We start from the raw sequence: 27,306 nt of genomic DNA, 5'->3' as shown, positions 1-27,306 counted from the left end.
CAATATTTCAAACTTTTCCGTTATTATTATATTTGTTATGGTGTATCTGTGATCGGTAGTCTTTGATGTTAGTATTGTAATTGTTTTGGGGTGCTATGAACCGCATCCATATAAAATGACAGACTTAATCGATAAATGTGTATGTTCTTACTGCTCCACCAACTGGCTATTACCCCATCTCTTTCCCTCTCCTTGGGCCTCCCTATTCCCTGAAACTCAAAAATCTTGAAAGTAGGCCAATTAATAACCCTACAATGGCCTCTGAGTGAAAGGAAAAGTTACATGTCTCTCACTTTAAATCAAAAACTAGAAATGATTACGCTTAGTGAGGAAGGCATGTCAAAAGCAGAGACAGGTCAAAAGCTAGGCCTCTTGTACCAAACAGTTAGCCATGTGTGACTGCAAAGGAAAGGTTCTTGAAGGAAATCAAAAGTGCCACTCTGGCGAATGCACAAATGGTAAGAAACAGCCTTATTGCTGATCCAGAGAGAGTTTTTATGGTCTGGACAGAAGATCAAACCAGCCACAGAATTCCCTGAAGCCAAATCCAGAGCAAGGCCCTAACTTTCTTCAATGCTATGAAGGCTGAGAGAGGTGAGGAAGCTGCAGAAGAAAAGGTTTGAAGCCAGCAGAGGTTTGTTCATGATATATGAGGAAAGAAGCCGTCTCCATAACCTCAGAGTGCAGGGTGAAGCAGCAAGTGCTGGTGTAGAAGCTGCAGCAAGTTATCCAGAAGATCTAGCTAAGGTCATTAATGAAGATGGCACCACTACACAATGGGTTCTCAGTGTAGATGATACAGCCTTCCACTAGAAGAAGATGCCTTCTAGGACGCCCATCGCTAGAGAAGGGAAGTCAGTGTGAGGCTTCAAAGGAGAGGCTGACTTTCTTGTTAGTGGCTAATGCAGCTGGTAACTTTAAGTTGAAGCCAGTGCTCATTGACCATTCTGAAAATCCTAGGGCCCTTAAGAATTATGTTACATTGGGACTTCTCTGGTGGCGCAGTGGTTGAGAATCCGCCTGCCAATGCAGGGGACATGGGTTCTAGCCCTGGTCCGGGAAGATCCCACATGCCGCAGAGCTACTAAGCCCATGGGCCACAACTACTGAGCCTGCGCTCTAGAGCCCGGGAGCCACAAGTACTGAGTCCACATGCCACAACTACTGAAGCCTGTGTGCCTAGAGCCCGTGCTGCGCAAAAAGAGAAGCCACCGCAACGAGAAGCTCGCACGCTGCAACTAGAGAAAAACCGCATGCAGCAACAAAGACCCAACACAGCCAAAAGTAAATTTAAAAAATACTAAATAAATTTATTAATAAAAAAGAATTATGTTATATCTACTCTGCCAGTGCTCTGTAAATGGAACAATAAAGCCTAGAGGACAGCACATATATTTACAACATGGCTGACCGAATATTTTAAGCTCACTGTTGAGACCTACTGGTCAGAAAAAAAAAAAAGATTCCTTTCCAAATATTACCATTGACAATGCACCTGGTCACCCAAGATCTCTGATGGAGATGTACAATGAGATTAATGTTGTTTATGTGCCTGCTAACACAACATCCATTCTGCAGCCTGTGGGTCAAGGAGTAATTTTGAGACTTCCAACTCTTAGTATTTAAGAAATACATTTCGTAAGGTTATGGCTACTATAGACAGTGATTCTTCTGATGGATCTGGGCACAGTTCATTGCACCTGAAAAGGATTCACCATTCTAGGTGCCATTAAGAATATTCGTGATTCATGGGAAGAGGTCAAAATATCAACGTTAATGGGAGTTTGGAAGACGTTGATTCCAGCCCTCATGGACGACTCTGAGGGGTTCACAACTTCGGTGGAGGAAGTACCTGCAGATGTGGTAGAAATAGCAAGAGAGCTAGAATTAGAAATGGAGCCTGAAGGTGTGGCTGAATTGCTGCAATCTCATCGTAAAACTTGAACAGATGAGGTATTGCTTCTCATGGATGAACGAGGAAAGTGGTTTCTTGAGATGAAATCTACTCCTGGTGAAGATGCTGTGAAGATTGTTGAAATGACAATAAAGGATTTAGAGCATTACATAAACTTGGTTGATACAGCAGCTGCGGGCTTTGAGAGGACTGACTCCAATTTTGAAAGAAGTTCTACCGTGGGTAAAATGCTATCAAACAGCATCGCGTGCTACATCGAGAAATCATTTGTGAAAGAAAGAGTCAGTCGATGTGGCACACTTCACTGCTGTCATGTTTTAAGAAGTTGCCATAGACACCCCAGTTTTCAGCAAGCACCACCCTGATCAGTCAGGACCCTCCACCAGCAAAAAGATTGTGACACCGAAAGCTCAGATGATGGATAGCAGTTTTTAGCAATAAGGTATTTTTAAATTAAGGTATGTGTATTTTTTTTCTTTTGTACATAATGCTACCGCACACTTAATAGAGTACAGTATAGTGTAAACAACTTCTAGATGCCCTGGGAAACCAAAAAATTTGTGACTCGTTTTGTTGAGATATTTGCTTCATTATTGTGGTCTGGAACCGACCCTGCAATCTCTCTGAGGGATGCCTGTGTTTACTTCTGCCAGTTGCCTAGAGGCACTGCCAACTGTAGTTTACGTTCTCTGCAATGTTGTTGTCGTCGTCTTTATATTACACAGATAAAATGAATTTGGCTAACGATCACAGATCTGGAGGGGAGAACATTTTGCTTTCTGCACAGTGGGGTTGCACAAGCTGCTTTCCTTTGTGTTCATCTGAGTGGTGCTTCATTTTGTTTCTCACTTGACTTGACACTGAGGATGAGCTGCTCGGGACCCTCACTTTTGTTAGGACCCCATCTTGGCAGGCCCCAGCTTCTCTGGAGGGCAGTGTAGTCCTGGGGTACAAGGTGGTTAGGTTGCTTTGGGGGAAACCTTCCATGGTTTCTCTTTTTGGTTTTTGGCCTCTTTGGAATTGTGCCACTTGTATGAGGTCAACAGTATTTTTTTTTAAAAAATTATAGTTGTTTTAAATTATACTTGCTTCATTCAGGAGATTGACGCAGCACATCTGGTGTGCCGTAACTGCCAGAACTGGAAATCCCATTCTTTTTTAAAAGCATCTTTTAAAAACTTTACCTTTTGTGAAGTCTTTTTCTTTTTTTTTTAACTCTGTTAAAAAATAACTCTGTCATTTGGGGATGGCAACAATCATAAGCTCTGAAATTCATTGTTCAGAATTTTATAAATGGGGTATATTTAGTGATAGTGTTTTTTTAAACCATTTTTATCCTTTTATTTTTTAATACGATTTATCAAGATTATAATATTGGAGAGTAAAAAGATTAAGCTTTATCAATGTATAATTCGATTTCATTTGGTTTTCAGGAAAGTTTATAATAAAAACCTCCAAAAGTAATGTCATGATCTTAACTTATTCATGTAGTGCATAGTTTGATGAGGAAGGTGAGGTAACAATCGTCAAGAAGTCTAAACTGTTACAATCTACATGCACTTATTTTCTTTGCTTTCTGTTTCCAAAGAAACACTTGGTAGAATAGAACGTCTGTAGAAGAAATGATAAAAGATAACTTTTAACAAGGACTGTGAATTTGTGATTTAGTTTTCCTCATCTGACCTTAACTTTCATATTTAGGTTTTAGGAGAAGTTTCAGTACAACTTCTGCTTCTTCCCAGAAAGAGATTAACAGAAGAAATGCTTTTGCCAAGTGAGTATTAAGAAGATTTAGAAAAAACGCCTTTCAGGATGAACATGACAGGATTCTGTGAAGAAATAAAAGTGGGATTTTGTATCTTTTACATTGCGTGGTAGCATTTTAACACTTAGGAGGAAAGGTGTGATGAGTGTGTCAGTGAGAAGAGTTCTTCCTCCCTCCTTTGCAAGCTCAATTAAAAATGTCACCAGTGACTAAAAGTAGTATACGGAATATATTTTCAAAGAGGTTTAGTACTGTTAATAAAAGTTGGAGGAATTTACATTCTGTATTATCATTGAATAGGGTGGACTGATTTTAAACTCTGTTTACTTGATTAGTCAGAGAATTGATTTAATATTTTGGGAAGTCCATAAAAGGAATGTCAGGCCTATTTGCATCAGGTCATCTTATTATTATTTTAAAAAATACTCCTACTTCCTCTTGTAGAATATACTGCTCCCTTTTTCGTTGTTGTTGTTTCTTTGTAGAGAGAATCTCCTTTTCTCTTTTTCATTTATATTGCTATTTATAGACCTCAGACCCAGTTTACTCCCCCTGATAGTTTTCTGAGACGTTTAGGAACTTCTTAACCTTTTGAGGAATATGAGGCTCTTCTAGGCTGATTAGGTTAAGGAGGTGTTTTTTTGTTTGTTTGTTTTTGTTTTTTAATTTTAAATCCTTCCAGTTAATCTATGAACAATGCCCTGGGGGAAAAACGTCTAGCTCAGTAGGTAAGTGCACTAGTTGTGGGGCCCTTGAAGCCACTAGGAATCATAGCCCACACAAGAGGACTTGACGATCACATGAGCAACAGGCAGGTCGTTTATATAATAATCTGGCATGAAGTTATTGGAAGGCCTCGCCAAGATCTGAGGTTTCACTTGAGAACCCTGACGGGTCCTGAGGCACTGTTGGGTACTGTTTAGCAGAGTTGGGTGGGTTTTGTTTTGTTTTTTTCCCTTCCTCAAAACCTCTACCAATTCTGAGATTTTAAAATTGGTCTCCTCACTTGAGTAGCTGCAAGAGTTTAAGGGCAATAACTTTATGCTCCAGTTTATTGAAGATATTCAAGAGTTCTTAGGCAGAATGGAAGAAATTACTAAGAAGAGGCAAGCGGGATATAAAGGATTTTGAAGGGGGAAAGGTATCAGAATCAGTGTCAAGATGTTGGTGAGGGGAAGAACATGATACAGAGAAGCAAGGGAAGGAGAGAGAAATCTGAACCGTGGGAATTATACAGCAGGTATGGATATGTACAAGATGATCTGTTGACATGAGAAGAAAATATCAGTACTTCTGTTGGTTTTCTTTGAAAATAAAAATAAATGAAGCTTTACTGATACTTCTACAGATTGACTCTAGTACCTGTTTTAAAAAAATAAACATATTCTTATTGAGGATATATAATCAATTTAAAACTTATTTAGTTTTAACTTAAACAATATGTGACCAGATGTTTGGTGATCAGTGTTATACGAAACAAAAGAAAGACATTAGGTGTTTAGACTTTAGGTCCTAGGAAACCTGTCCCTGATCTCAGGGATAGGAAACATTGTAGTGATTGGATGACCTTCTGCTGAAGTGACAGAGTTGATTGTATATTGTGCTGTTTTTAATCTGGAAGCATGATGTATTCTGAAGAATGTGGGTTGAAGAAATGAGTTTATTGACATTTATCAAACCCTGTGCCATTTTCTTGTCTATTCATATGGAAATAAAAGATACTTCCAGAAGAAACATGGAAAATATAGTCAGAGATAATGAAAATCCCTGCGTAAGAAACTGGAAGGAATTGGGGCAAAGGGCATGTTTGCAAAAGAGGGCTGAGGAAAGGGAAGCAGCAGCCGGCTGCGCCGTTTTTGAGAAAGAGCAGATGTGCTTCTCCAGTTGGCTTATTGAGGTGGTGGGGATGAACACCTTCATTCCGAGGAAAAAATGATGGAGGGGGTGTTGGAAGCAATTCTTCTGTCTTCAGAATTCTTAGTATATCTAATACCAAGCATGGGGGTAATAAACACAGGGAGCTTGAGATGTTAGCATAGGTGTCACTGCCACCTGGTAGGCACAGGCATCCTCTCTCCCACCGTCTGCATCCAGCCTGGGATCTGTAGCTCACCTGTCGCTACATCTCATCTCCATCATTACCAACTTAGCTTCTCCCCGTGTTTTCAGAGTGCATCTCCTGAGAGTCTCCATTGGGTCCTCTCTGTGGAACCCAACCTGTCCACATGATGTATTTGGCCAGCTCAAATTTGAATGTCTTTGGGTAGAACTCATATAACCCAGTTGGCTGCAGGTTCCATCATTTCACGTCACATGTTCTCATTTTCTGCCTGTCCCGTAAAGCTTTTGAATTCTCAGATGCGGAATGAAGTCCAGATTCATTGGCATAGCGTGTACAGGCCTGCCTGTTTCTCTGGACTTAGCTCTCGTGGTAAAATCCTCACAAGTGACAATTTGCTAAACTCTCTGCGCTGTTCAAAAAAAATTTTTTTAAGTAACACGTAATATATTTTGCTCCCATGACTATGTCTGCTTCCCTTCTCTGTCTGCTCATCTGTCAGATTTGTTCAAGTGTCACTTCCTCGCTGAAGTGTCTTCCCTGGGACCTTGAGTGAGGATGGATTTCTCCCTCTTTCGTGCGCCTTCTGCTTTGTACCCGTCTTTATTGCGGGATCTGTAACGTTTTACAAATTACTATGCACAAGTTCCTGGAGCCTAGCTCTGGACCTGCCATTTCATAGGTGATCCGTTAATGTTTTTGAAGGAGTAAGCAACGCTCTCCAGTGTAGCGTAATTTATAAATTTCTCACTTCCCTGGGCTTTTAGAGCTTTGACGTAACGTGAATCAAATCATTCTTATTGGAATGTTAAATCTTTACCCAAACTATTAAGTTTTGGCTTGGATATCGAGTTCATTTATTACTTATTTCTTTCTTTAAAATTTTTCTGATTATGAAAGTAGATTGGACAAAATTTGAAAAAATTACAGTAAATTAAATGCAGATCAAGATCGTCTGTAATTTTATCACCTAGATGAGATTATCACTGTTAGCATTTTCTCATATACTTCTCCAGCTTTTTTCTAATGCATGTATCTGAATTTTTAAGCAAAGTTGGACAAATCATACTCTATATACTCTTTGAAAGATTTTCCTCTTAACATATCCCATAATAATAATAATTTTATTCTTCTTCTTTAATAATTTTACTCAGTGAGACTTTTGCAGTGTTTTTAAAGACTGTGCTGTGCTGTGATATGAAACATTTTTGTGGCATTTGATAATATGTGAAAAAACATGAACTAATGGTAGGTGGCATACTCTTTAAACGCATGTCCGCCTCCCCCTCCCCACCCACGTATGTATGTCTGTGTGTGTTCAGATGAATAGCTTTATTTTTTCCTAGTTCTTTCTTTTTTTTTAATTTATGCATTTAACTCTTTAATCTCTTGGGGATTTTTAAAATATGTAGTGTGTGGTAAGAATCATATTCTTTTCCAAATAAATGACCAGGTTTTACAGCATTCCTAATTAGAATGTTCACTCCTTTCCCACTGATTTGAAGCTTTACTTCTTATCACATATGAAATAATTGCATGTATTTTTCTAAAACATCTTCTCTGTGTCATTTAAAAGTACATTCTTATGCCAGGGCCACATTGTTTTTTTTTTTTTAAATTTATTTCTTGGCTGCGTTGGGTCTTTGCTGCTGCATGCAGGCTTTCTCTAGTTGTGGCGAGCGGGGGCTACTCTTTGTTGGCGGTGCACGGGCTTCTCTTTGCGGTGGCTTCTCTTGTTGAGGAGCATGGGCTCTAGGCATGTGGGCTTCAGTAGTTGTGGCTTGTGGGCTCAGTAGTTGTGGCTCACGGGCTTAGTTGCTCCGTGGCATGTGGGATCTTCCTGGACCAGGGATCAAACCCGTGTCCCCTGCATTGACAGGCAGATTGTTAACCACTGTGCCACCAGGGACGTCCCCACATTGTTTTAATTTTTGTAATTTTATAATTTAACATAATGGCAATGTAAATTTTGCCATATTATTATTTTTCAACCTTTTCTTAATTATTAATGCCCGTTGTGGTTGTGAGCAAGAGCCTGGCCTTTGTGCTTGACGACCTTGGATCTGAACCCCAGGTCTCCTCTTTACCATCTCTCTGACCTTAGGCAAATAGCTTGATTTTTCTTAGCCTCAAATTCCTCCCTGGTTTGGGCAAGGTTGGATGAGATAATGTATGTGAAGTGTTTGGCACATAGTAAGTGCTCAGGAAACGATAGATACTGTCATTATGTGAAATTCGAGTAATTTCATCAGGTTGCAAAAAAAAAATCATTTTGGGGAGGATTCATTTATATATATATGTTTCTATCCAGGAACAAAGCTTTTTCATTTTTCTTTTGTATATTCTTCGGTAAAGATTTATACTTTTCTTACAGCTCTTACGTATTTCTTTGTTAACTTTGTATTCGTGCATTTGACGTGGTAAATAATATTTTTTTAATTACATTTTATAACTAGGATTTATCAGATGTGGCATAGGACAGGCTTTGGCCTCAGTTTTCCTACCCATAAAATTAGAGTGCTCTTCCCTTCTCGGGGTCGTTAATAGGAAGAAATGAGACATGGCGTGTGAGAGTGTATTTAAAAATACGGAGAGTGGAATATAATAGAAACCAAGCAGGACCCAGACTCTGCTCGCAGTCAGGCTCCATGCAGTTTTGGTAACAGGTTCCGAGTTGTCTCTACTGTGGGGCTGGGAGAAGGGTTTCTCCTGGAGGAGAGGTGGCGTGGACGGCGGGTTGAAGGCTCCACTGGTGGTGGTTTCTGGATGACTGTTTTGGGAGGTCTCAGGTCATAGGACAAGCTCCTGGGCATGTTTCTGTTTTGGGCAGAGTTGGCTACTTCCCAGGGACAGTGGAGGAAGCCCTGGGCAGTATTGGCATGAGGCCTTGGACGGGTTCCACGTGTGGGTGCCCAGTAGTTGTGTCATCAGGCTGGTGGCGGGTGCTAGGAGGCAGTGCCTTGTAAGTAATGTTTTGTTGTAGAGAAAAGAGGAGGGATCCTGATCCAGACGACTAAGGTCCTTCCTAATGTTAGTGACAGGGAGAGTGGCAAACCCTTAAATGTAACTGGAGTTCATTCGTAGAAGGTGTGTGTGTGTGTGCGTGTGTGCGTGTGTGTGTAGTTTCTAAAGTTGTGGATTAACAGTTTTTAAAAATGGTTTTCATGTAAAGGAATATTTGAAAGGTGAGCAAAATGGCATTTTATTTACCACGGCCAAACCACTAGGCTCTTTTCTTTTTGCTTGTTCAGCAGTTATAGGTGTCTTTTTTCTAATTGCTATTTTACCGAGGGCATGCGCATATATAAATTGCTAGTGAAATCTTCAATCCAGATTAGGGTAGTATTAAAATAGCCAGAAGAGAAAAACGTTTTAATGTTAAAGAAAAGTATATCCTAATATTGCTATTTAGAATAAAAAAGATCAAGTTGTGAACATAAAGTATGCCCTTTTGTGAATGACTTTTGAACCTGGCAGTGGAAACGAATACGGTGAATTGCATCACGTGGCTTTCGTGCTTCAGAGTTTCTCTCGCGTTCCCTCTGCACAGGTCGAAGCCCGCTCTGCGCCGCAGCTGGAGCAGCAGCACCACGGCCGGCGGCCTGGAGGGGCGCGTGAGGCTGCACGAGGGCTCCCAGGTCCTCCTCACCAGCTCCAACGAGATGGGCACCGTTAGGTACCTGGGCCCCACTGACTTTGCCTCAGGGATCTGGCTTGGACTGGAGCTTCGAAGCGCCAAGGGAAAGAACGATGGGGCAGTGGGGGACAAACGCTACTTCACCTGCAGGCCAAACCACGGGGTCCTAGTGAGGCCCAGCAGAGTGACCTACCGGGGAATAAACGGGTCAAAGCTTGTGGATGAGAATTGTTGAGTTAAACTTCTACAGTATTAAATGAGCTCATACACACACACACACGACGTAAAATAAAGAGTCCATGGCAAATGGTTTACTTTATTTAGCTTTTAGCCGTTACTTAAAATTTGAAAACAGAGCTATCTTCATGAAAAGCATTATAACAATTCAGAGAGACTCCTTTAAAAAGCTAGAAATATGAACTGTGGGAATCATGGTTCTCTTAAAACAATCTCAAAATCAGCCTTTTTTTTTTTTTTTTTTTTTTTTTTAAGATTTAAAGCTTTAGACCCAAGAGAATTCTGAGACTTGGGAAAAAATGTGCCATTAAGTGACTGACTGATGTTGCTTACTCTGTCTCATTTTTGCACAGAATAGTGGATTTTCCATATGCCATAACTGTGAAGGTTTTCACTAGCTTTGGTTAACGTAAGACCTTCACATGACCTTTTTCTGTCAAGTATTTTCAGAGTTTTTATTTCTTTCTGTACTAATAAGGACAGTAAGAGAATAATAGCTGTGTGACTAGGTATTTTTCATGTCTTTGGGTCAAGTTATTTGCCCTTCCAGGAATGCCTCACCTACAGGTACATTAGGACTGTAGGTAAGGCATTCCTGGAAGGGACTCTGGAGCTCAGCCTCTTGCCCGCTGCCAGGTTCTAAAGCCGCTCTTCCTCACGCGGGGTCACAAGCTAGCTGGTTACCAGAGCTACAACTAGAACGTGGGTCTCCTGACCTGTGGCTCGGGCTCTTTCCGCTGTACAAAGCATGTCATCTCAGATCTTTCTTCTGTTAGTGACTGACTGCCTTATCTGGAGGAACCACAAAAACCCATGATTAGGTTTATAAATTCAAGTCACAATTAGAATTTTTTGCACGTGCTTAATTAACTTCCTTATGGGACATATCTATAAAACATACATATATGAAGCACTTTTAAAATAAAGCATGATGCACTTTCCTCTTTGTGGAGGATTGGCCATCATTTCCTCCAGGGATATGAAAAACATTAAAAAAATTATATTTATGACAAGAGAGCAAATTAAGATGTGTTAAGAAGAATGTAGTAGCTATTCATTTAAATGTTTATGGTTTCTTGATGTTTTGTGTTATTATTCATAAAACCGGTGTTGCGTTTGCTGTTGTTGCTCTTTTTATATTTTCAGTTGTTGCAGAATTCAGCCTGTTATAAAGCTGCAGAACTGTATCATGTTTTTATTTTCCTTTTGAGCACATGTTAACAAACTAAGCTTCGTAATAGAGTGATGTAATAATGCAGAACATTTGTGTTGTGGATATGTATTGAAGTTTGTCCTGTATGTATAAAGATATATCTTTTATTGTAGATATTTAGACTCTAAACTACCACGGAAATAGTGGAATAGTTTGCTTTATAAGATAAAAAGCATCCTTCAAAACGGAGCTTGCTTTGTGCTTTAGAAATAATACATTGAACTATTTTGCAATATACTGTTTAAAATCTAAATTCTCTTGCTTTGCTGCCTTTTTAAAAAGGTGTGAAATTTCAAATATTGCTAGAGCTATTTTCCTGAAATACATTTGCAAAATAAGGCTGCTTTGTAATCAAGGAATATTTTTGATTGAAGAAAGTGACTGTACTGTGTCAAAAGTAAACTTATTTTATTATATAGTTTATTTCTTAAAAACTCTATTTATACCTTAGCGTGAAGTCCATGACTACACTGAACTTGGTTGTCCATAATTCTTCCTGTTAAATATAAAACCCTGTAAGTTAGTAACAGTAATGCCAACACTGAATTTATTTTGAGGTCAGAGAACCAATTGTTCTCATATTTAGATTAGGATTATTAAATCCATGTAATGTGTATGTTTACGTATACTATACATAAAAATTAGGTGTTTTCATTGGTGTTTTGCTTATGTCATTCAAAGTTCATGTCTTGAGCATTAATAAAAAGGGAAGCTGTTTTGGTTTGGAGTGGCATGTTGTCACCGACCCTGCCTGCAACTCTCCTCTTCTCAGGTACGCAGAGTATATATGCTTTGTAGTTCACTTTTTTCTTCTTACAGTAATGACTTGGATTTGTCCCATCCTTACCCTATAGCAGTGGTCTCCAACCTTTTTGGCACCAGGGACCGGTTTCGTGGAAGACAATTCTTCCACGGACCGGCGTGGGAGGATGGTTTCGGGATGATTCAAGCACATTACATTTATCGTGCACTTTATTTCTATTATTATTACATTGTAATATATAATGAAATAATTATACAACTCACTGTAATGTAGAATCAGTGGGAACCCTGAGCTTGTTTTCACTTGCCACTCACTGATAGGGTTTCGATATGAGTCTGCAAGCAATTGATTTATTACGGTCTCTGTGCAGTCAAACCTCTCTGCTAATGATAATCTGTATTTGCAGCCGCTGCTCAGTGCTAGCATCACAGCCTCAGCTCCACCTCAGATCATCAGGCATTAGATTCGCATAAGGAGCACGCAACCTAGATCCCTCGCATGTGCTGTTCACAGTAGGGTTCGCGCTCCTATGAGACTCTAATGCCACCGCTGATCTGACAGGAGGCAGAGCTCAGGCAGTAATGTGAGCGATGGGGAGCGGCTGTAAATACAGATGAAGCTTTGCTCGCTGGCCCGCCGCTCACCTCCTGCTGTGCGGCCCAGGGGTTGGGGACCCTTGTCCTATAGAGTCTTAAAAAGTACCATGCTTCTACTCAGCAAATGAAGTTATGTTTTTAGCTACTCTCCGATTATATTGTTTTGATGGACAGAGAGCCATTTAAGAAAAGAATGTATTTCTTTGGTTTTCTAAAATTGCTTAATTATCTTTTATACCAGTGGGATTTCATTTGTTTATTTAGGGTTGGATAGAAAACCTTGAGTTTATAGATTTCAAAATATATATAAATAAGTATCTACATTCTACTAAAAGGCTTTGTTTCTATATTTCCAGGTAATTTGATGGGAGTATTTTTTAAGTGCTGAAAAGTGTTGAGATACAGACATTTGTGGAATCTGAGCTGAGGCACTGTAATCTTGGTGAGACCGTTGCACTGTCTTCTCCCGAACTCCTTATCCCCTCTCGTGTGTTATTTTTCTCCTTAGCATTTACCACCCTTGGTCATGCTACAACTTTTTGCTCATTACTTGTCCTGTCCCTCACTGGATTGAGGGATGGGTTTTGACTGTTTTGTTCATCATTTCCTCCCTAACACCTGGAATAACACTTGGCACCTACTGCAGGCTCAGGAGGCATTTGTTAAATGAACAGAGGCAGTGGGGGCTGTTGATGGTTTAAAGTAGAGGTGTTGTCTCGCCAGCTTCAACCAGGTGGGCTTGAGAGACCAGGCCGTGGGACGGGTAAATTTTGCTGGGTAGGGGAGGACAAAGGACAAGAAAGGTTTGAGTTATGGTAGCCCAACTTTACCCCAAAATAGTGACATGAAGGAGATAGAAGGATGTTGGGTGTCAGGGGTAGAAAAGGGGGCAGGAAAGACACAGTGGGGTCACCTAACTGCCTATCTATTGTCCCTGGGGCTGGTTTTGAATTTCTGTTGTGATATGATGGTAATTTAGGGAACACAGTAACATGTGTGGTCTAACACAGAGAGGATGAACTGGATCTCACCCAGGTGTGCACAGCATTGGTTTCCGGTGCCAAGCATTTTTGTTTCAGAGTTTTATTTTGGACCTGCCTGTTTAGGCTATGTGATAATATTATTTAAGCCACGTTGACTGAGGCTAGAGACCTAATGTGTTAGGGATCATGCTTAGTTAAGAAATAGATCTAGTAATTTTAACCATTCACTGGATATTTGTTATCTAAATGATTGACTCAGAGACATATAATATGTATCACCACATGGCAAGCAAGTAGGAGAATTTATTTTTTATTTTTCTTCATGCCCTTTCCTTCACTACACTTATTTGTAATACAAACACAGTAGGTAATACAAAACTCACATCACATATATTTTTAGTAATTGTTTAGTAATATCCCTTGGTACATAGGCTCTTATTTACAAACAATGTCACATAAGCTGCTTGAATATACAACAGACATTCTTAGTGGAGCTTGTGTGTGGGCTGAACAAGTTAAGTAGATCATGTTAAGATTTTCTTACCAGCAGAATATGATGCCTTTGCGTAGGCAAAAAGAATTTTTTCTAGCAAAATTTTCGCCAGTGCTCCTTTTTACAGAAGGGAAAAAGGAATTTATGGGGAGGAATTAGAGTAGATGGGCACATGTTACTGACAACAATATATTTTCATTATGCGTGGTAGAAATGAAATTTCTTTTCTGCTTGTAGCCTTTTCCCTTGACGAGAAAGGCACCAAGCGGTGTGGGAACCTTTTTCCTCTCGTCCCTTTAGAATATCTTATAACGAATAGAATTTTCACGATAAAGCAGCAGCAGGTCTCATTATTTTTCAGTTCAAGTAGGGAAGTGTGGTCGTGGTGCTGCAGCAGGCCAGTAAGTTCTGAGTTATGTTAGTAAAGATACTCTAGGTGTTTAAATTGAGCCTATTAGCTTAAAACATAACCTGTCCCTAGTGATCACTGCCGTCATTTGACAAATGATCATAAATATGGTTTTAATTTCAGCTCTAAAACCCTAAATGAACCCAGATGTCAAGTTTGTTGCTCCTGTAGATACGCAGGTCCTTACACTCAGGCACACCTTGTACGCCTCTGTCCTCGGAGGAACTGGTCTTAGGATTGGATGTTTAGTCGGAGTTGTTTGAATTGGATAGATGAAATTAAATAGGGAGTATCAGGAAGCTACTTGCGCTGAACTGAATTTGAATTTGAAGCATTCCTAAAGTTTAGGAAGTTTAAATATCCAGATGCTGTGTTCTCCTTGACCCGTGTTGATCTCAGAGGTTAAGTTCTTTCACCTCCAGCCTGATAGAGGTGTTACTCAAAGTACCCTTACCTTCTTGAAGACTGGACTAACTATTTTTCACATAACAAATCAAATCAGACTGACATGGAAATGAATCATGTTAAAATTACATGCACAGCTTCAAGCCATTCTTTTTACTCTTTCTCTAATACGACTTCCGAGATTCAGCTTACATCTCAGTCAACAGTGTTGTTGATGACACTGGCTGTCCCTGACAGTTCTTGTTATGAAGGATAGGTGTTACTACACAATATCTTTGGGAAAAATCCTAAAATGGATTTTAAAATGAATTTTAATAGTCATAAAAGTCCCAATTGGTGACAGGGGAAAGTAGATTTTGTATTATACACAATAGAGAAGAGGATTAAAGTGAAAGTTTTCAGTCTCCTTTATTGAACCTGCCAGTAAAAATGGATTTCTAATAAGAATTCCAGTAGATTATATGTATCAGTTTAAAATGTTGTGATTTTTCTCAAGCGATCTTTTCTCTTTCTTGAAGGGACTAGGGCTTAGGGAAGTAAGAAATAGCATGAGATTTCTTGAGGTCTCACTTCACACTCCTTGGGGTGTGACAGAGGAGAATTCGGTGTCATGTTCTGCTTTAGTTTCTTTTATAAAACATCACCGGCTGCTAACTGGTACATACATGAGGAAAAAGAATTTGTCTTTAATCTTACTTTACTTCTTACTGAGAACTGTGAACTACCACATAAATATAATTTTGAAATAATGCAAAAATATTTAAACTGGTTTTTCTCCCCTCAACTGTTGGATGCGCTAAAACGTAGACAGTTGCCTGCAGTTGTCACAATCGTCTCTTGGTCTTTTGGTGGGGCATTTGAGTTGGCTATCTTTTGGGGATTCCCTACTACTAGATCCGCTACAACGCTATATAATTCGGAACAGGTTTCCAAAAATTGCCCTCCAGTGGCAGTGGGTGTCTCCACAAACCCGAAAAGAGGGATTCTCTCCAATCCAGTGGTGACTGGGAGAGAAGACTCCTGTCATTAGTGGATTCCTCATCATCATGGTTCCATGGTGCTTGTTCAGAGATGCCTGACTCCACAGACACTGCCTGGTCGCGAACGTGTGGCCTGTCCTGGGCTTTGTTACTCTGGGAATGAGCACTGACAGCAAGTGCGTCAGATCTGTCATCGAGTATTAGGTGTGGTGAAAGGTAACGCTTCAAGTGATAAGTTGCATGATTTTACTTTGCTAATAAGGTTGCCACTGTGGCAAATGTAATTAAAGAGAGTAAGTGGTGCTGTGGTGAGCGTGAAGGGTGCTAAACAGACGTGATTCTCATAGTCCTGCGTCAGCTTTGCTTCTTTCAGGAAACCACCCCAGACAGCAACTTCATTTTGCCATGTTAATGATTTTGTGATTTGTTACAGAGATCTTTGAATAGAACAATAAACAGAGAACTGATGCTAAACTTCTTTCTGGTCTGCTTTTGTATAAAGGTTAAATATAGGCTCACTGGGATTGTGCACTGAATTAATTGGCTTTGCCTCGGAATGAATTAAGGGTCTCTCTCACACACACACACACACACACACACACACACACACACACGCACGTGCGCACGCACACACCGGTCATGTCCTACCAACTGTGGGCCAGGTGTTGGGATTTACCTTACACAGAGGTGAAGTCTTACAGAATCATACACTTCAGAATCAAAGGAAGGGGGCCTCTGAGACCAAACTGCTCATGTTTTTAAATGAGAAAGAGTTTCAACTTGCTCGGGTCATGTAGGTAGGTAATTGCTATCTAACACCTACGCCCTTAACTCCTGCTCGGTCTGCCTACTGTTTCTCAAATAATTGATGAGCGCTAAACCATGCAACGTATCATAACCATCTGAGGTTTTAACAGTCTGATAGTCATCTATACTGGCAAATAACCTCTCAAGATGTAAACGCTCTAGGGAGCGTTAATCTACTAGTTGCTAAGGCTTAGTGAGTTCATTTAGTAAGACTGCCTTTCAGCTAACATCGGCTGAAAAGCACCTACCCAAAGAGCCTTTTAGTGATGGCAGGATAACTAATTGTGAGCAATTGCTTTCAAGGAGGCAGTAGGCCTTAGCAGATGAACGGAGTGGGGCAACCGCTGGAGCACGTGTCAAGCAGAAGGATCTGAGGAATGGACAGCGGACGGCGCTGCAGGCAGACCCGGGACCTGCGGTTCTCCTACCCTGGTGGTGCCGTCTTTACGTGGAAGGGTTACACGCGTGTTTACATCTACTGAACAGCCGAAGAGGGGAGAGACGTCGCTCTGGTGCTGTGGTTAGTGTCCGTGTTCCTCCCTGCCCCCCAACTCCATGCCATATTCTTTTGTTGCACTGAGCTTTCCAAATGTTTTAAAGCTGTTAAGCTAGGGCTAAAAATAGCTTTGTACTTGAGTGGTGCATTAGAACTTAAACACACCTACTGAGGATACCAAATCAAAACAGAATCTGAATAGAAGCCTTACCAGTTGTTCTTAATAATTATCTTTTATTTTAGGGCATCTTGTGGAGGATTATGGGAATGCTGGTTTTCGTTTTGTATGTTCACACAACAGCATAGGGAACCATCTGCTGCAATGAAATTAGCAAAGTCAAGTTGTATGTTCTTGGGGGACCCATTTAAAAAGTCATTAGCTAAAGACAGATTGACAACACACTTCATACATTTTATGAATCTTGTCATAGGAAGTCTGTTATTCAGAGTAGTCTAAATTCATAAGCATCATGTTTTAGGTCTACAAAGCTCATGTGAATTTTAATCCTACTATTACTGGAGAAAAATCTAGCAAAATAGCCTGATCCCGTAGAATTTCTTGGTGGTGTGCCGTGTGGATTTGGATGCAAAAGCCTCACATTTTATGGACTGGAGTTAATCTGTGTTCACATAATATCTTAAGCTGTAGCGCTTACCAAGCACTACATGGAGAGGCCAGAAAATTTTTAAAAAGAATTCATCCAATGGGTTAAATATCTTCCTTTGATGCTTATTTTTTAACACTAAGTGTGGTAGAGAGTCTTTACATTCTTCTTTTGCCCTGAAAGCACTTGGTTCTGGTAGGGTTCTTGCTACCGTCATTAAATAAGTGACAGGCAAAGCCAACACGGCACAGAAGGGGAGCCGGGAGGGCCAGACGGGGGTGGTGGGGAGGGCAGGTGTGTAGAGACACACGCTGACTGTTGCAATTCTCCCCACACCCAACCCAAATCACTTGGGAATTCAAGAGGCATGAGAGGGAGTGCTTGTGCTTTCACACAATTTATAATCTTCCTGAGGGGCAGTGAGAAAGGGAAGTTATTGTCCTTATTTTGTACAATATATGGAGACGTTGAGGTATTGACAGGTCTGATAAGCCATGGAGAGCCAGGACTCACATCCTAACGGGCTAGAGAATCTGGTCTTTCAACTACTAAGTATACCTTACTCTTTCTAAAACATGAAGTTCATTCCTGCCATGTTGATTGGCTGTAATGTTGAGGTGCCACGTATGGATAAACTGGTCATTCCTCACAGATTGCTGATTTCCCAATGGAACGATTGTGAACTCTGCTGAGCTTCTTTATAGACATGGAATAAGAATAATTATACCAGCTTATGGTTTAATTCACATAACATCTACAGACTTATAATTGTGCATGTTCTAGGTGGGACTTTGCATCATAACTAATAAATATGTGAGTCCACAGCATCTGTACAAATTGCTGGAGCCATATGGCTGGAGCAATATTGAGTGTACAACAGTCCAGATTAATACCGTGCCAATACCTGGGCTTACAGCGAGTTAAATAAAACATCTTGAGGACGTTATATCTCAGTGTGGAGCTGTTTATTTTCCACGTATACAAGCTTTTAAGATTGGACTATCATTTACACGAAAATTGATACCAATAAAGATGATTAGAGAGAATCAGCAAATCAATCTCAGTGGTAGTAAGGCACAACCTGAAAATGTAATGGATCTGTAGTTTTTAAGAAGAGAAAGGGCTAAGATTTTTTTCCTTGTTAATGAAAGAGTTGGCTATTTAACCACGTAACATGCTCCCTGTTTCACTGGCTACTGGTGTTACAAATATAAAATGAAATTGTTCTTCTCAGGTTTGACAGCGCTCTGTCATCCTTTGAGGAGAGTGTTTTTCAAAGTGTGATTCTTGCACCCCTTCAGGTGGTTTACAAATTAGACTAATGTTTATATAATTAGACTTTACTTCGCACCAGGCATGAGCTAAAACTTTATTGATAACAGGTATTTAGAGATGAGTTCATTGATGTTTCATCTTCATGTGTGTCGGATGAAAATATTTTTGGCAGTTAAAGGAAAAGTGGTGTCCAGGGTGTCAGTGCTTCTAGAGATGTGCAGAACTACTGATTAGGGCAAGGCTCTGCCATGGGAGGAATCAACACTCACTGGTCTAGTGTTGGCTTAGAACAGAGTGGCTTTCCCACAACCAGAGTGAGACTTTTTGTTTTCTTTTTTTTTTTTGCAGTACGCGGGCCTCTCACTGTTGTGGCCTCTCCAGCCGCGGAGCACAGGTTGCGGACGCGCAGGCTCAGCGGCCACGGCCCATGGGCCCAGCCGCTCCGTGGCACGCGGGATCCTCCCAGACCGGGGCACAAACCCACGTCCCCTGCATCGGCAGGCGGACTCTCAACCACTGCGCCACCAGGGAAGCCCCAGAGTGAGACTTCTGATGTAGGTGAAATTACGAAGGTAGGAGAAAAGGTAGATAAACACTGTCCTTTCGCTTGGGAATGCTTAGTGCCTAACAAGCGATAAAAGATGCTTTCCTCCCAAAGTGATGTTTTGGCACAGCTACCACCAGAAAAGAAACTGGGCAAGAGAACGAAGGGGAGCAGAAAGAAAGAATGAGATAAAGCATCACTGCATATGTACATGTGTAAGGTTTAACAGATTCCCAACTCCTTTGCATGGAGATAAATTTCATCTGCGAAAACCAAGTTCAGAACTCCCATCCTAATATGTCACTGCCAACCTCAGCACTCCAAGTGTTCCTTAGTTCCTTTACTCATTGCCACCCAGAGAAAAAATTCTCTTTTACCCTGTAGTTGACAGGTATACAGATTATGCTATGTGTATTTCAGCAAATTTGTGTTTCCGTGTATGTTAGGATCACATGATTAAAGGAGCGAAAACTCGGGTGAAGCCCGAGGAAGGAAGGATAGATACTGTATTCGTACCTCTTCTTAGGACCATCGGAGGGCCTGTTACTCCAATGATCCACCAGTAGTAGTAGAAACTTCAACTTGGGAAGCTTCATGATTGAAACTGTTGGAAGGTTTGACACTAATGCCCGTGAATGGATATGTTTCTATGCTTCCATGTATCACTGCTGCTTAAATTTTTTCTTTTTAAATCATCGGAGTTTATTTTAGTTGAAAGTCTTAAAATAAGTAATTAATAATTTAAATCTTGAGTTTTCAACCCAGTAGGAAACCTCACACTCAGTTGTTCACTTTTAGTAGGAGGGTTCTCTTAAGGCATGAGGTATATTAATTGGATGTTGGAATCTCTCGATCTGTACCCGTGTTTTGTCATCTCAAAGCACTTTGAGTGTTTGCATTTCATTTAGATGAGTGTATACACATTTTCTCTCTACTACCATAACTATTTACCACATTTTTACGGTCGTCGATGAATCACCACAACTGAAAACATCCAAACGTCATCCACAGTGACGTTTCAGCGAGTTGTCTATGATTTTTCTTTTCCAAGTAAAGAATGTCTTTCCTCGCGCTGACTCGCCGCAGAGAACTCCCTTATTTCTGTTCCCTCTTTCCTCAAGTGGTCCATGCCCACATCAACAAGGTAAGGGAACATCTATGACTCCAACTAGGAAACACATGAGCGCTAGTTCTGCGTGCGTGGAGGCGGAGCGCACAGGATTGGAAAGAAACAGGGAGAGGTGGACACCAGCCGTGCGTCAAAACCCTGCGCAGCCCCGTTCGGGCCTCGTGTTTATCATTCGTCTTAATGAGATTTTCTCCTCTTGAAAGAACAGGATGAACCCATGCTCAAAACCTCGTGAAGCAGTTTGAAAATACAGCTTGTGATGTGCCACTTCAAAACAAGTTGGCACAGAATGAAAAGTGACGTTTGCTCTGGGGCTTGCGGAGGGCCCGTTACCTGGCGCGCGCCGCCCTCGGGCTGCGGCTCGGGCTCAGGGCGCAGGCTGGCTCTTGGCCGCGGAGTCCTCGTAGCGGCCCGGGCCCGGGGCGGCGGCCTCCGGGGGGAAGCCCTGCTGCTGGTAGCCGTAGTGGACGGTGCCGCACGGGAAGTGGCGCAGCCTGAACAGGGGCACGTCCCTCAGGCTGGTGGTCAGCGAGGACGGCTCGAGGAGCAGAGAGGTGCCTGGACGGTGGCCGGCGGCCGCGTGGGGCGGGATGGCACGGCCGCCCTCGCCGCCCGGGTTCCCCCTCTCGCGCTGCTCCTTCTTCGCCGGAGGATTGCTCTTTTTGGTGGGTTTCTCTGTAAACCAGGAGCCGTAGGTTGGGTTCCATAGGCTGGTGGGCTTGTTTCTGGACCCCTGGACTTGGTGCAGCTCCGAGGGCGGGTTGGACTGAGAGAATGCCATGTTAACGTGTCCCGCCTTCACGGCCAGCGCCCTGGCGCCTCGGGCAGAGGCCTCTGCGGCCACGGGCTTCTTGCCGGCTTTGCCCGAGGAGGTGGAAGGCAGAGCCGTGCGGGCGGCTGGCTCGCGGCCCTCCTCCCGCTTGGCCTGGGGAGCGGAGACCAGCAGAGGAGGGATTCCCTCAGGGTCCTTGGGCCTCATGGGCACCTTCTCTTCCTCTTCCACGAGGGGCCCGTATTCTATGGGCAAAGCAGTGTTGATCACATCTGGGTCCTACAGGTGGGAGAAATGGACGGACGGAAACTTTGAACCACAGGCCAAACATGTTGGATCTGGAAGCTCCCTTAGCGCGGATGTCATCCGAACTTATTTTACAGATGAAGAGACTATTCAGTGTTCATTGGGAATCTGCTAATTTATAAGCACGGGGGAATAAGAAACGGGAAATCATCCTCATCTTTGGAGAGCTTGGTGGATAAGTACCATTACGGAAGTGCCTGCAGGGTGCGGGGAGAGGGTGCCGGGAAGTGGCCGACTGCCAGGGCAGGGGAGAGGGGTCAGGAAAGGCTTCGCAGAGACCACCTTTGGGCAAATCTTACAGATTAATGGATTTAAAAGATTGTAAATTACTTTTAAAAATGATTCCTTTCAACTAAAAAGTCTATGTGTTTGACTTCAAGTGGGTGTGTGTTTGTGTGTGTGTTGGGGGCAAGGGGAGGGTAGGAGAGGAGAGACACACTATGTGGGCTTAACAGGTTAACCTCTAGTTCTCGTCTTTCCATTTCCATCATGTTTGGATGGGCTACACTTGATTATAACATTTCTGGGTGTAGTCATCGTATCATTACACGTGCCAATATCACAATGCAGTGGTTCTTTAACTAGTTTGTATCTGATGAAACCCAGGAAATACTGAAGTGCTACGAGGAAAACCGTTTACAAAATCAGCTCTGTGCTAGATGATTTTTACAGCAACAGACTAATACAGAAAAGCAGAAGGCAGTTGCCAGAGATTTGAGGAAAATCTGTGGTAGAAAGCTTAAAGTTGCAGAAACTTGATTCTGTAATATTTTATGCAAATTGGAAAAACCATTACTTCAGTTTAACAGAAAAACATATAGGTCCAGTATTCATCAGTAAAGAGTTTAAGAATAAAAAACAACTACCTTCTAATTCTCTCTGCTTTAGTCTTAATTCCTTCCCCATTAATCATTAATCTCTATAGCGAGTCATTCAAAATATGCTTGTACAGAGTTCCTTGCTTTTAAGAGGGATCTTATGTACTTTGGAGAAGAAAATTACTCCAAAGTATATATACTTAAGTGGATGTATTCCATTAATATTACAACATAATAACCTAAAAGCCACTGAACGTAAAGTTCTCTGAAAGAACCCCGAATAACTTGAAGTCTGTGTAGATAAATGCCTTCCGAGCCCAAAGGACCCGAAAAGATGGAATCATGAGGACAGGAAATGACTACAGTGTGAAAATGGGTTTGTCTATTGTCACAACTAAGATGAGAGGGAGTTTAGAGAGGTAGTGGCTTATTGTCTGACTTCTAAAATGTTCTCCAGAACTAGATATCCTGACGGAATGAGAGGCAAGAGAGGGAAAGAAAGCACATACAGCGGAGAGGAGGTAAGTGTTGGCCTGAAAGTGGTGCGAGTGGTGCAGAAGGAGGGGCCGCCCTGAAGGAGAGGAGGACACGGCTCCACTGAGGACGGCGCAGGTGCAGAGACGAAGGAAACGGAGGGGGCGGGGGTTCTCACTTGATGGCCTCCTCTCTTGAGGAGGTAGGAGGCACAGTCGTCTGCAGAAATGGTATCCCATTTCTATCAAAAGAGGAAAAACTTAGTCCTTACTGACGGAAATGGGAGCGGGATTTGTGTAGGGACCAGCGGGATGGCGGGGAAGCTGTGTGGCTTGGACAAAACCTCTCCAAGCCTCAGCTCCTCTTAAGTGGCAGCGACTAGTATTTGTCTACAAAACAGGCAAACTGAGATACTACTCATTTTACTTTATAGATAATTAACATTCGTCCTCATGATCATAACTCATGTTTCCTGGCTGGTGTAACTGTTATTTCCCATTTTGGTATTTGCCATCTGCAAGACTTTTCCATATAAACGCTGGCCAAGGGGGGCGGAAATGTTTATACCTGGGTGCAGTATTCAATCCTCTCCAAGATTATGGCAAAGTTGGGCCTGTCTTCAGGCTGATGTTGCCAGCACTGGGTCATTATCCGGTATCTAAAATAAGAACAAGCACATTAATTAAAATCAAGAGAAACAGGATGAAAAATACGTTTTTTCCCCCAGCACTTTTCTAAATGGGACTGGAATGGTACTGTCTTCGAGGGTGGGGACTCATCTTGTCCCGTGTTGGCACATGTTGCCCTCTGCTTATGGGCAGAGTGTGAAGGTGTATATAACATAGGGCTCGTGAACATGGACATCCTGGTGTTTACGTTACATATGTCTCCTCTCGTTCCATTCCTGAATTAAAGTCAGCTCTGGGACAGAATATTCTATTTCCCATCTGCCTTGTTTGTGGGAACGAGGGATGCCAGACAGGACAGCAGAAAACGCAGGGAATAGAAACACTTAAAGGAGACTCAAGACCCATGGTGCAGGGCGGCAGGGGCGGAGTCTGGGACACAGATTCCTAGGAGGTGCTTGAGGCGTGTGAGCCTGGTGAGTCCACAGCCTCCATCCAGACGACGGATACCTTTTCAGGTGTGACATTATTGCTTTCAAGGGGCTGGAAGACTAACCCGTTGAAGCCACAGACATAGTCCTCTCTTGGGGCATATTAAATGAGGTCAGCCATCTGGTTCCTTCATTTTAAAACAAAAAAGCATATGTGGCTGCAGGTATTCTTTGAAAAGGAAAACTGTGCTTAGTAACTTGTAGAAATTCCTAAAAGAGTCGTACACAGGCCCGGGGCAGTTCTTAGGTGGGTCCATCCGTCCTCCACTGGTGACAAACTCCAGAACCTCCTGGTTGCTTTTGCTAGGGTACGGCATGTATCCAAGAGAGAAGATTTCCCACAGAAGCACTCCGAAGGACCTGCGCACAGGACGGGAGATGTGGATACGGGTACACACACAGACACAGGCACTGAGCCACACACGTGTACACATACACACTCGGACACACACATAAATACACAGACGCACATACATATCATATACACAGGGTCATAAACACATACACAGACACACATACATAGACACACACAGACGTACACAATGTAAAATTTTAATTTTTTAAATTTCACATTTTTTCCACAATAAAGAACTCTTCATATGGAGAAAAAGAAAAGAATGAGAAAGTAGTCACATGTGAAGCTCCATAAAAACATAACCAGCATGTTATTTTTTTTTGTTCACGTTTCTGTGCTTAGATTTTTTTTATATAATTGCTGTGATTTTTTTTTGCAAATTCCATTATAGCATAAACATTCTGCATGCTAATACCAACATTTTTATAAATAGACTTTGACACGGCTGTAGAGTGTTCCACTGAGTAGCTGTGCCACAATTTGCTGTATCATTTCCATACTGTTTTACATTTTTAAAATATTTAAAAATACTGTGCTGAACATCTTTATACATTTTTAAAAGGACAATTTCCTTAGGATAATTTCCTGAATTTAGAATTAGGATAATCTAGTAAAAGCTAGGATAATTTTAAAGGAATTACTAGGTCAAAATAATATGAACACTGAAACCTTCGTTACCCATATTGTCCATTTGACTTCCCAAGGGTCACTCTGACCATCAGCCAGCATTGTGCATCAGGCACTCCCACCAACACTGAGAACTTCTGCTGATTTTTAAGGTAAAAAATGGTAGAATATTTTAAATTATGTTCATTGACTTGATAATTAACACGGTTGTGTGTGTTAATTCATTTTTTTCTCCTATGAATGGTTCATATTTAACCACATATTGTCCATTTTAAACCACATATTGTTTTGGTATCGATCAGTTTTTTGATTTATAGACAAACTTGATATATCAAAGATGTTAACCTTTTATCCACAATTCAAATTTCTATTAGTTGCTTTCTAATTCTCCTTTTTAGCATGCCAAAGATTTTTATTTTTAGGTAGTCAAATCTATTTAAAATTTTTTTTGTGATTTTCCTCCATCTGTTTTATAGATTCTATAAGTCCTCTCTTTACCAGCAATTAGATGAATATTTGCTATTTTCTTCCAGTTGTATTTGTTTTTTTCTCTCTTCCCAAATCCAGTCGGAATTGAGTTTGGTGTATAGTGTGAGGTAAAGATGTCACTTTATTAGCTCTTCTAAAACCACTTTTTGAACAATACATATTCCTAAAATAATTTTCTCTTCAACTATTGACTTGTGAGTAAAACAGGTCTGTTTCAGGCTATCTATTCACTTCATCGATTTGCCTCCTTCTTGCACTGATACTACTCTCTTTTACTTTTTGTGTATTTATGTTTTAATATCTGGTAGGGCATTTTCCCCTTATTTCTCTCTTTTTAAAGAAATGTATTTGATTTCTCATTTATTTGCTTTAAATGAACTTTATAATGATTTTTATCTGCTTTGATATTTTGACTAAAACTTTTATTTTAAAACTTTAATTTCATAATTAGCTTGTTGACCAAAAAAAGAGCCTATTTTAATTTTTGTGTCTGGTTGTAGTTTTCTGATGTTAATAAATATTACCTCAAAAATTGTAAAGAACTATAGTTCCTCCATCTCCTAAGGAACACAAAGTATTTTTTATTGACATAATTTAGGTGAAATTTCAAAGGTTCTTGTGAGGAGAATTGGGCAAAGATATTTTCCATATATTTTAGGTGAGAAGGCTGAAGCAGAGGTTATTATACAGCTAATTCAAGACAGACTGGAATACATTATTAGATCTCTTAATTCTACTACCTACAGATTGCCTGGTGCATATATTATTCCTCTCTGTTTGGTGGTCTGCCCCCAAGGCAAAACAAAATAAGCAAAATCATGGATGAAACTGGCAGCAGGGCTTAAAGAATTCCAGCGATATGTTTTCTGCTTGTCTAGATTGACAGCTAGGGAGATAGATTGCAGTATCCTTTGAGAGAACCACTATATAGACTGAAAATAGGTGTTTATTTTCTTACTTTAGAGTTCAAGGGAGCAAGAAGTCATGCTGATTATAGAACGTGGATAATTTCAGGTAAGTAGTGTTGTCAGATTTAGCAGATAACCAGACAGGACACTCAGTAACATCTGAATTCCAGTTAAACAAGAAATACTTTATAGTATTAGTGTATCCCAAACACTGCATGGGACATACTTATACCAAAACATTATTCACTGTTCATCTGAAATTCCATTTTAACTGGCCATTTTGTATTTTATCTAGCAATCCTACAGATAGGGTAAATCTATATTTTGTATGCAAAATGGTTCTTTAATCACCTATAAGCTGAACCTGTGCTAAATAGGAACTACAAGGTCCAAAGCTTTGCACCAAAGCATTCAAAATCAAACAGAAACAAATATAAGAAAAAAATCCCACGCTGTTTCGCCTGGTATTGAACTTGCTCTGCCTGAAATTATAGAAATAGCTTAAGTGATTGCTGATGAAATTATTTTAAAAATTTGAATCAATTAACATAATCTGATGAAAAATTTAAAGTCACAACTGTGCTATGTTTATCACCTTTTAAAGCTAAATTTTATTTTCCTTTATTCATAACTTGAAGTTGGAATATTGTCTCCAATTATGTCTCCATGTTCACACTTTGCCTGCCCCTTCCATCTGAACCACCACTGGCCCCAATTATGGTAGAGGGTGGGGCGCACTTTTAGGAAAAATGGGAACCCCAAAGTTACTGTATCGTATTTAAATCTCCAGCTGATTCCATCCACAGTTCGCTGCAGTTCTCTGAGCTTCAAATTCATGTACCGCCATCTCCACCGGCCTATTTTAATAGACAACTCAGACTTGACATGTTCCAATGAGCTCTTTCTGCACCCAAACCATCTCCTCCTCCAGTCTTTCCAGCTCAGCAGTACCACTGTCCAGCTGTCTGCTCAAGCAGCAAACCTAGGAATCGTCCTTGATCTCACTCTTCCCCACACCTCCCACTCCACATCCAACTTAGCGCAGTCTTGTTGACTACTCTCAAGACAGAGCTTGAAACTGACCACGGCCAATGGCTTCCACTGCCACTAGGTCTAGCCCCTCTCATCT

The 27,306-nt window shown here is 41.1% G+C and overlaps 2 protein-coding genes across 12 annotated transcripts in view; one reads left to right on the top strand and one right to left on the bottom strand.

Annotated features, from left to right (window-relative positions):
- The window catches only part of CLIP4 (CAP-Gly domain containing linker protein family member 4), an 82,417-nt gene that overhangs the window by 51,395 nt on the left and 3,716 nt on the right, over window positions 1-27,306 (top strand). For 4 of the 11 annotated variants that reach the window (XR_009544169.1, XR_009544166.1, XR_009544165.1 and 1 more), the window contains exons 15-20: window positions 3,617-3,689; window positions 9,290-12,627; window positions 16,566-16,782; window positions 18,987-22,819; window positions 24,106-24,932; window positions 26,233-26,283. Coding sequence is in view for 1 of the 11 variants with exons in the window: in XM_060169626.1 (XP_060025609.1) it covers window positions 3,617-3,689; window positions 9,290-9,611 (395 nt within the window). In the remaining 10 variants the exon portion in view is untranslated. Of the gene's footprint in view, window positions 1-3,616; window positions 3,690-9,289; window positions 15,934-16,565; window positions 16,783-18,986; window positions 22,820-24,105; window positions 24,933-25,313; window positions 25,377-26,232; window positions 26,284-27,306 lie in introns of those variants that run through there. The other 7 variants (XR_009544172.1, XR_009544171.1, XR_009544174.1 and 4 more) reach the window with 6 other exon arrangements.
- ALK (ALK receptor tyrosine kinase) overlaps window positions 20,679-27,306 on the bottom strand; it is a 713,856-nt gene continuing 707,228 nt past the window's right edge. Inside the window, exons 28-30 of the mRNA XM_060168966.1 lie at window positions 24,024-24,158; window positions 23,249-23,339; window positions 20,679-21,362 (exon numbers count right to left, since the gene is read on the bottom strand). Of these exons, the coding sequence (XP_060024949.1) occupies window positions 20,679-21,362; window positions 23,249-23,339; window positions 24,024-24,158 (910 nt within the window). The remainder of the gene's footprint in view (window positions 21,363-23,248; window positions 23,340-24,023; window positions 24,159-27,306) is intronic.

The sequence above is a fragment of the Lagenorhynchus albirostris genome, chromosome 13 (genome assembly GCF_949774975.1).
Source record: "Lagenorhynchus albirostris chromosome 13, mLagAlb1.1, whole genome shotgun sequence".
NCBI classification, from domain to species: Eukaryota; Metazoa; Chordata; class Mammalia; order Artiodactyla; family Delphinidae; genus Lagenorhynchus; species Lagenorhynchus albirostris.
This window is presented reverse-complemented; position numbering and strand designations above follow the sequence as displayed.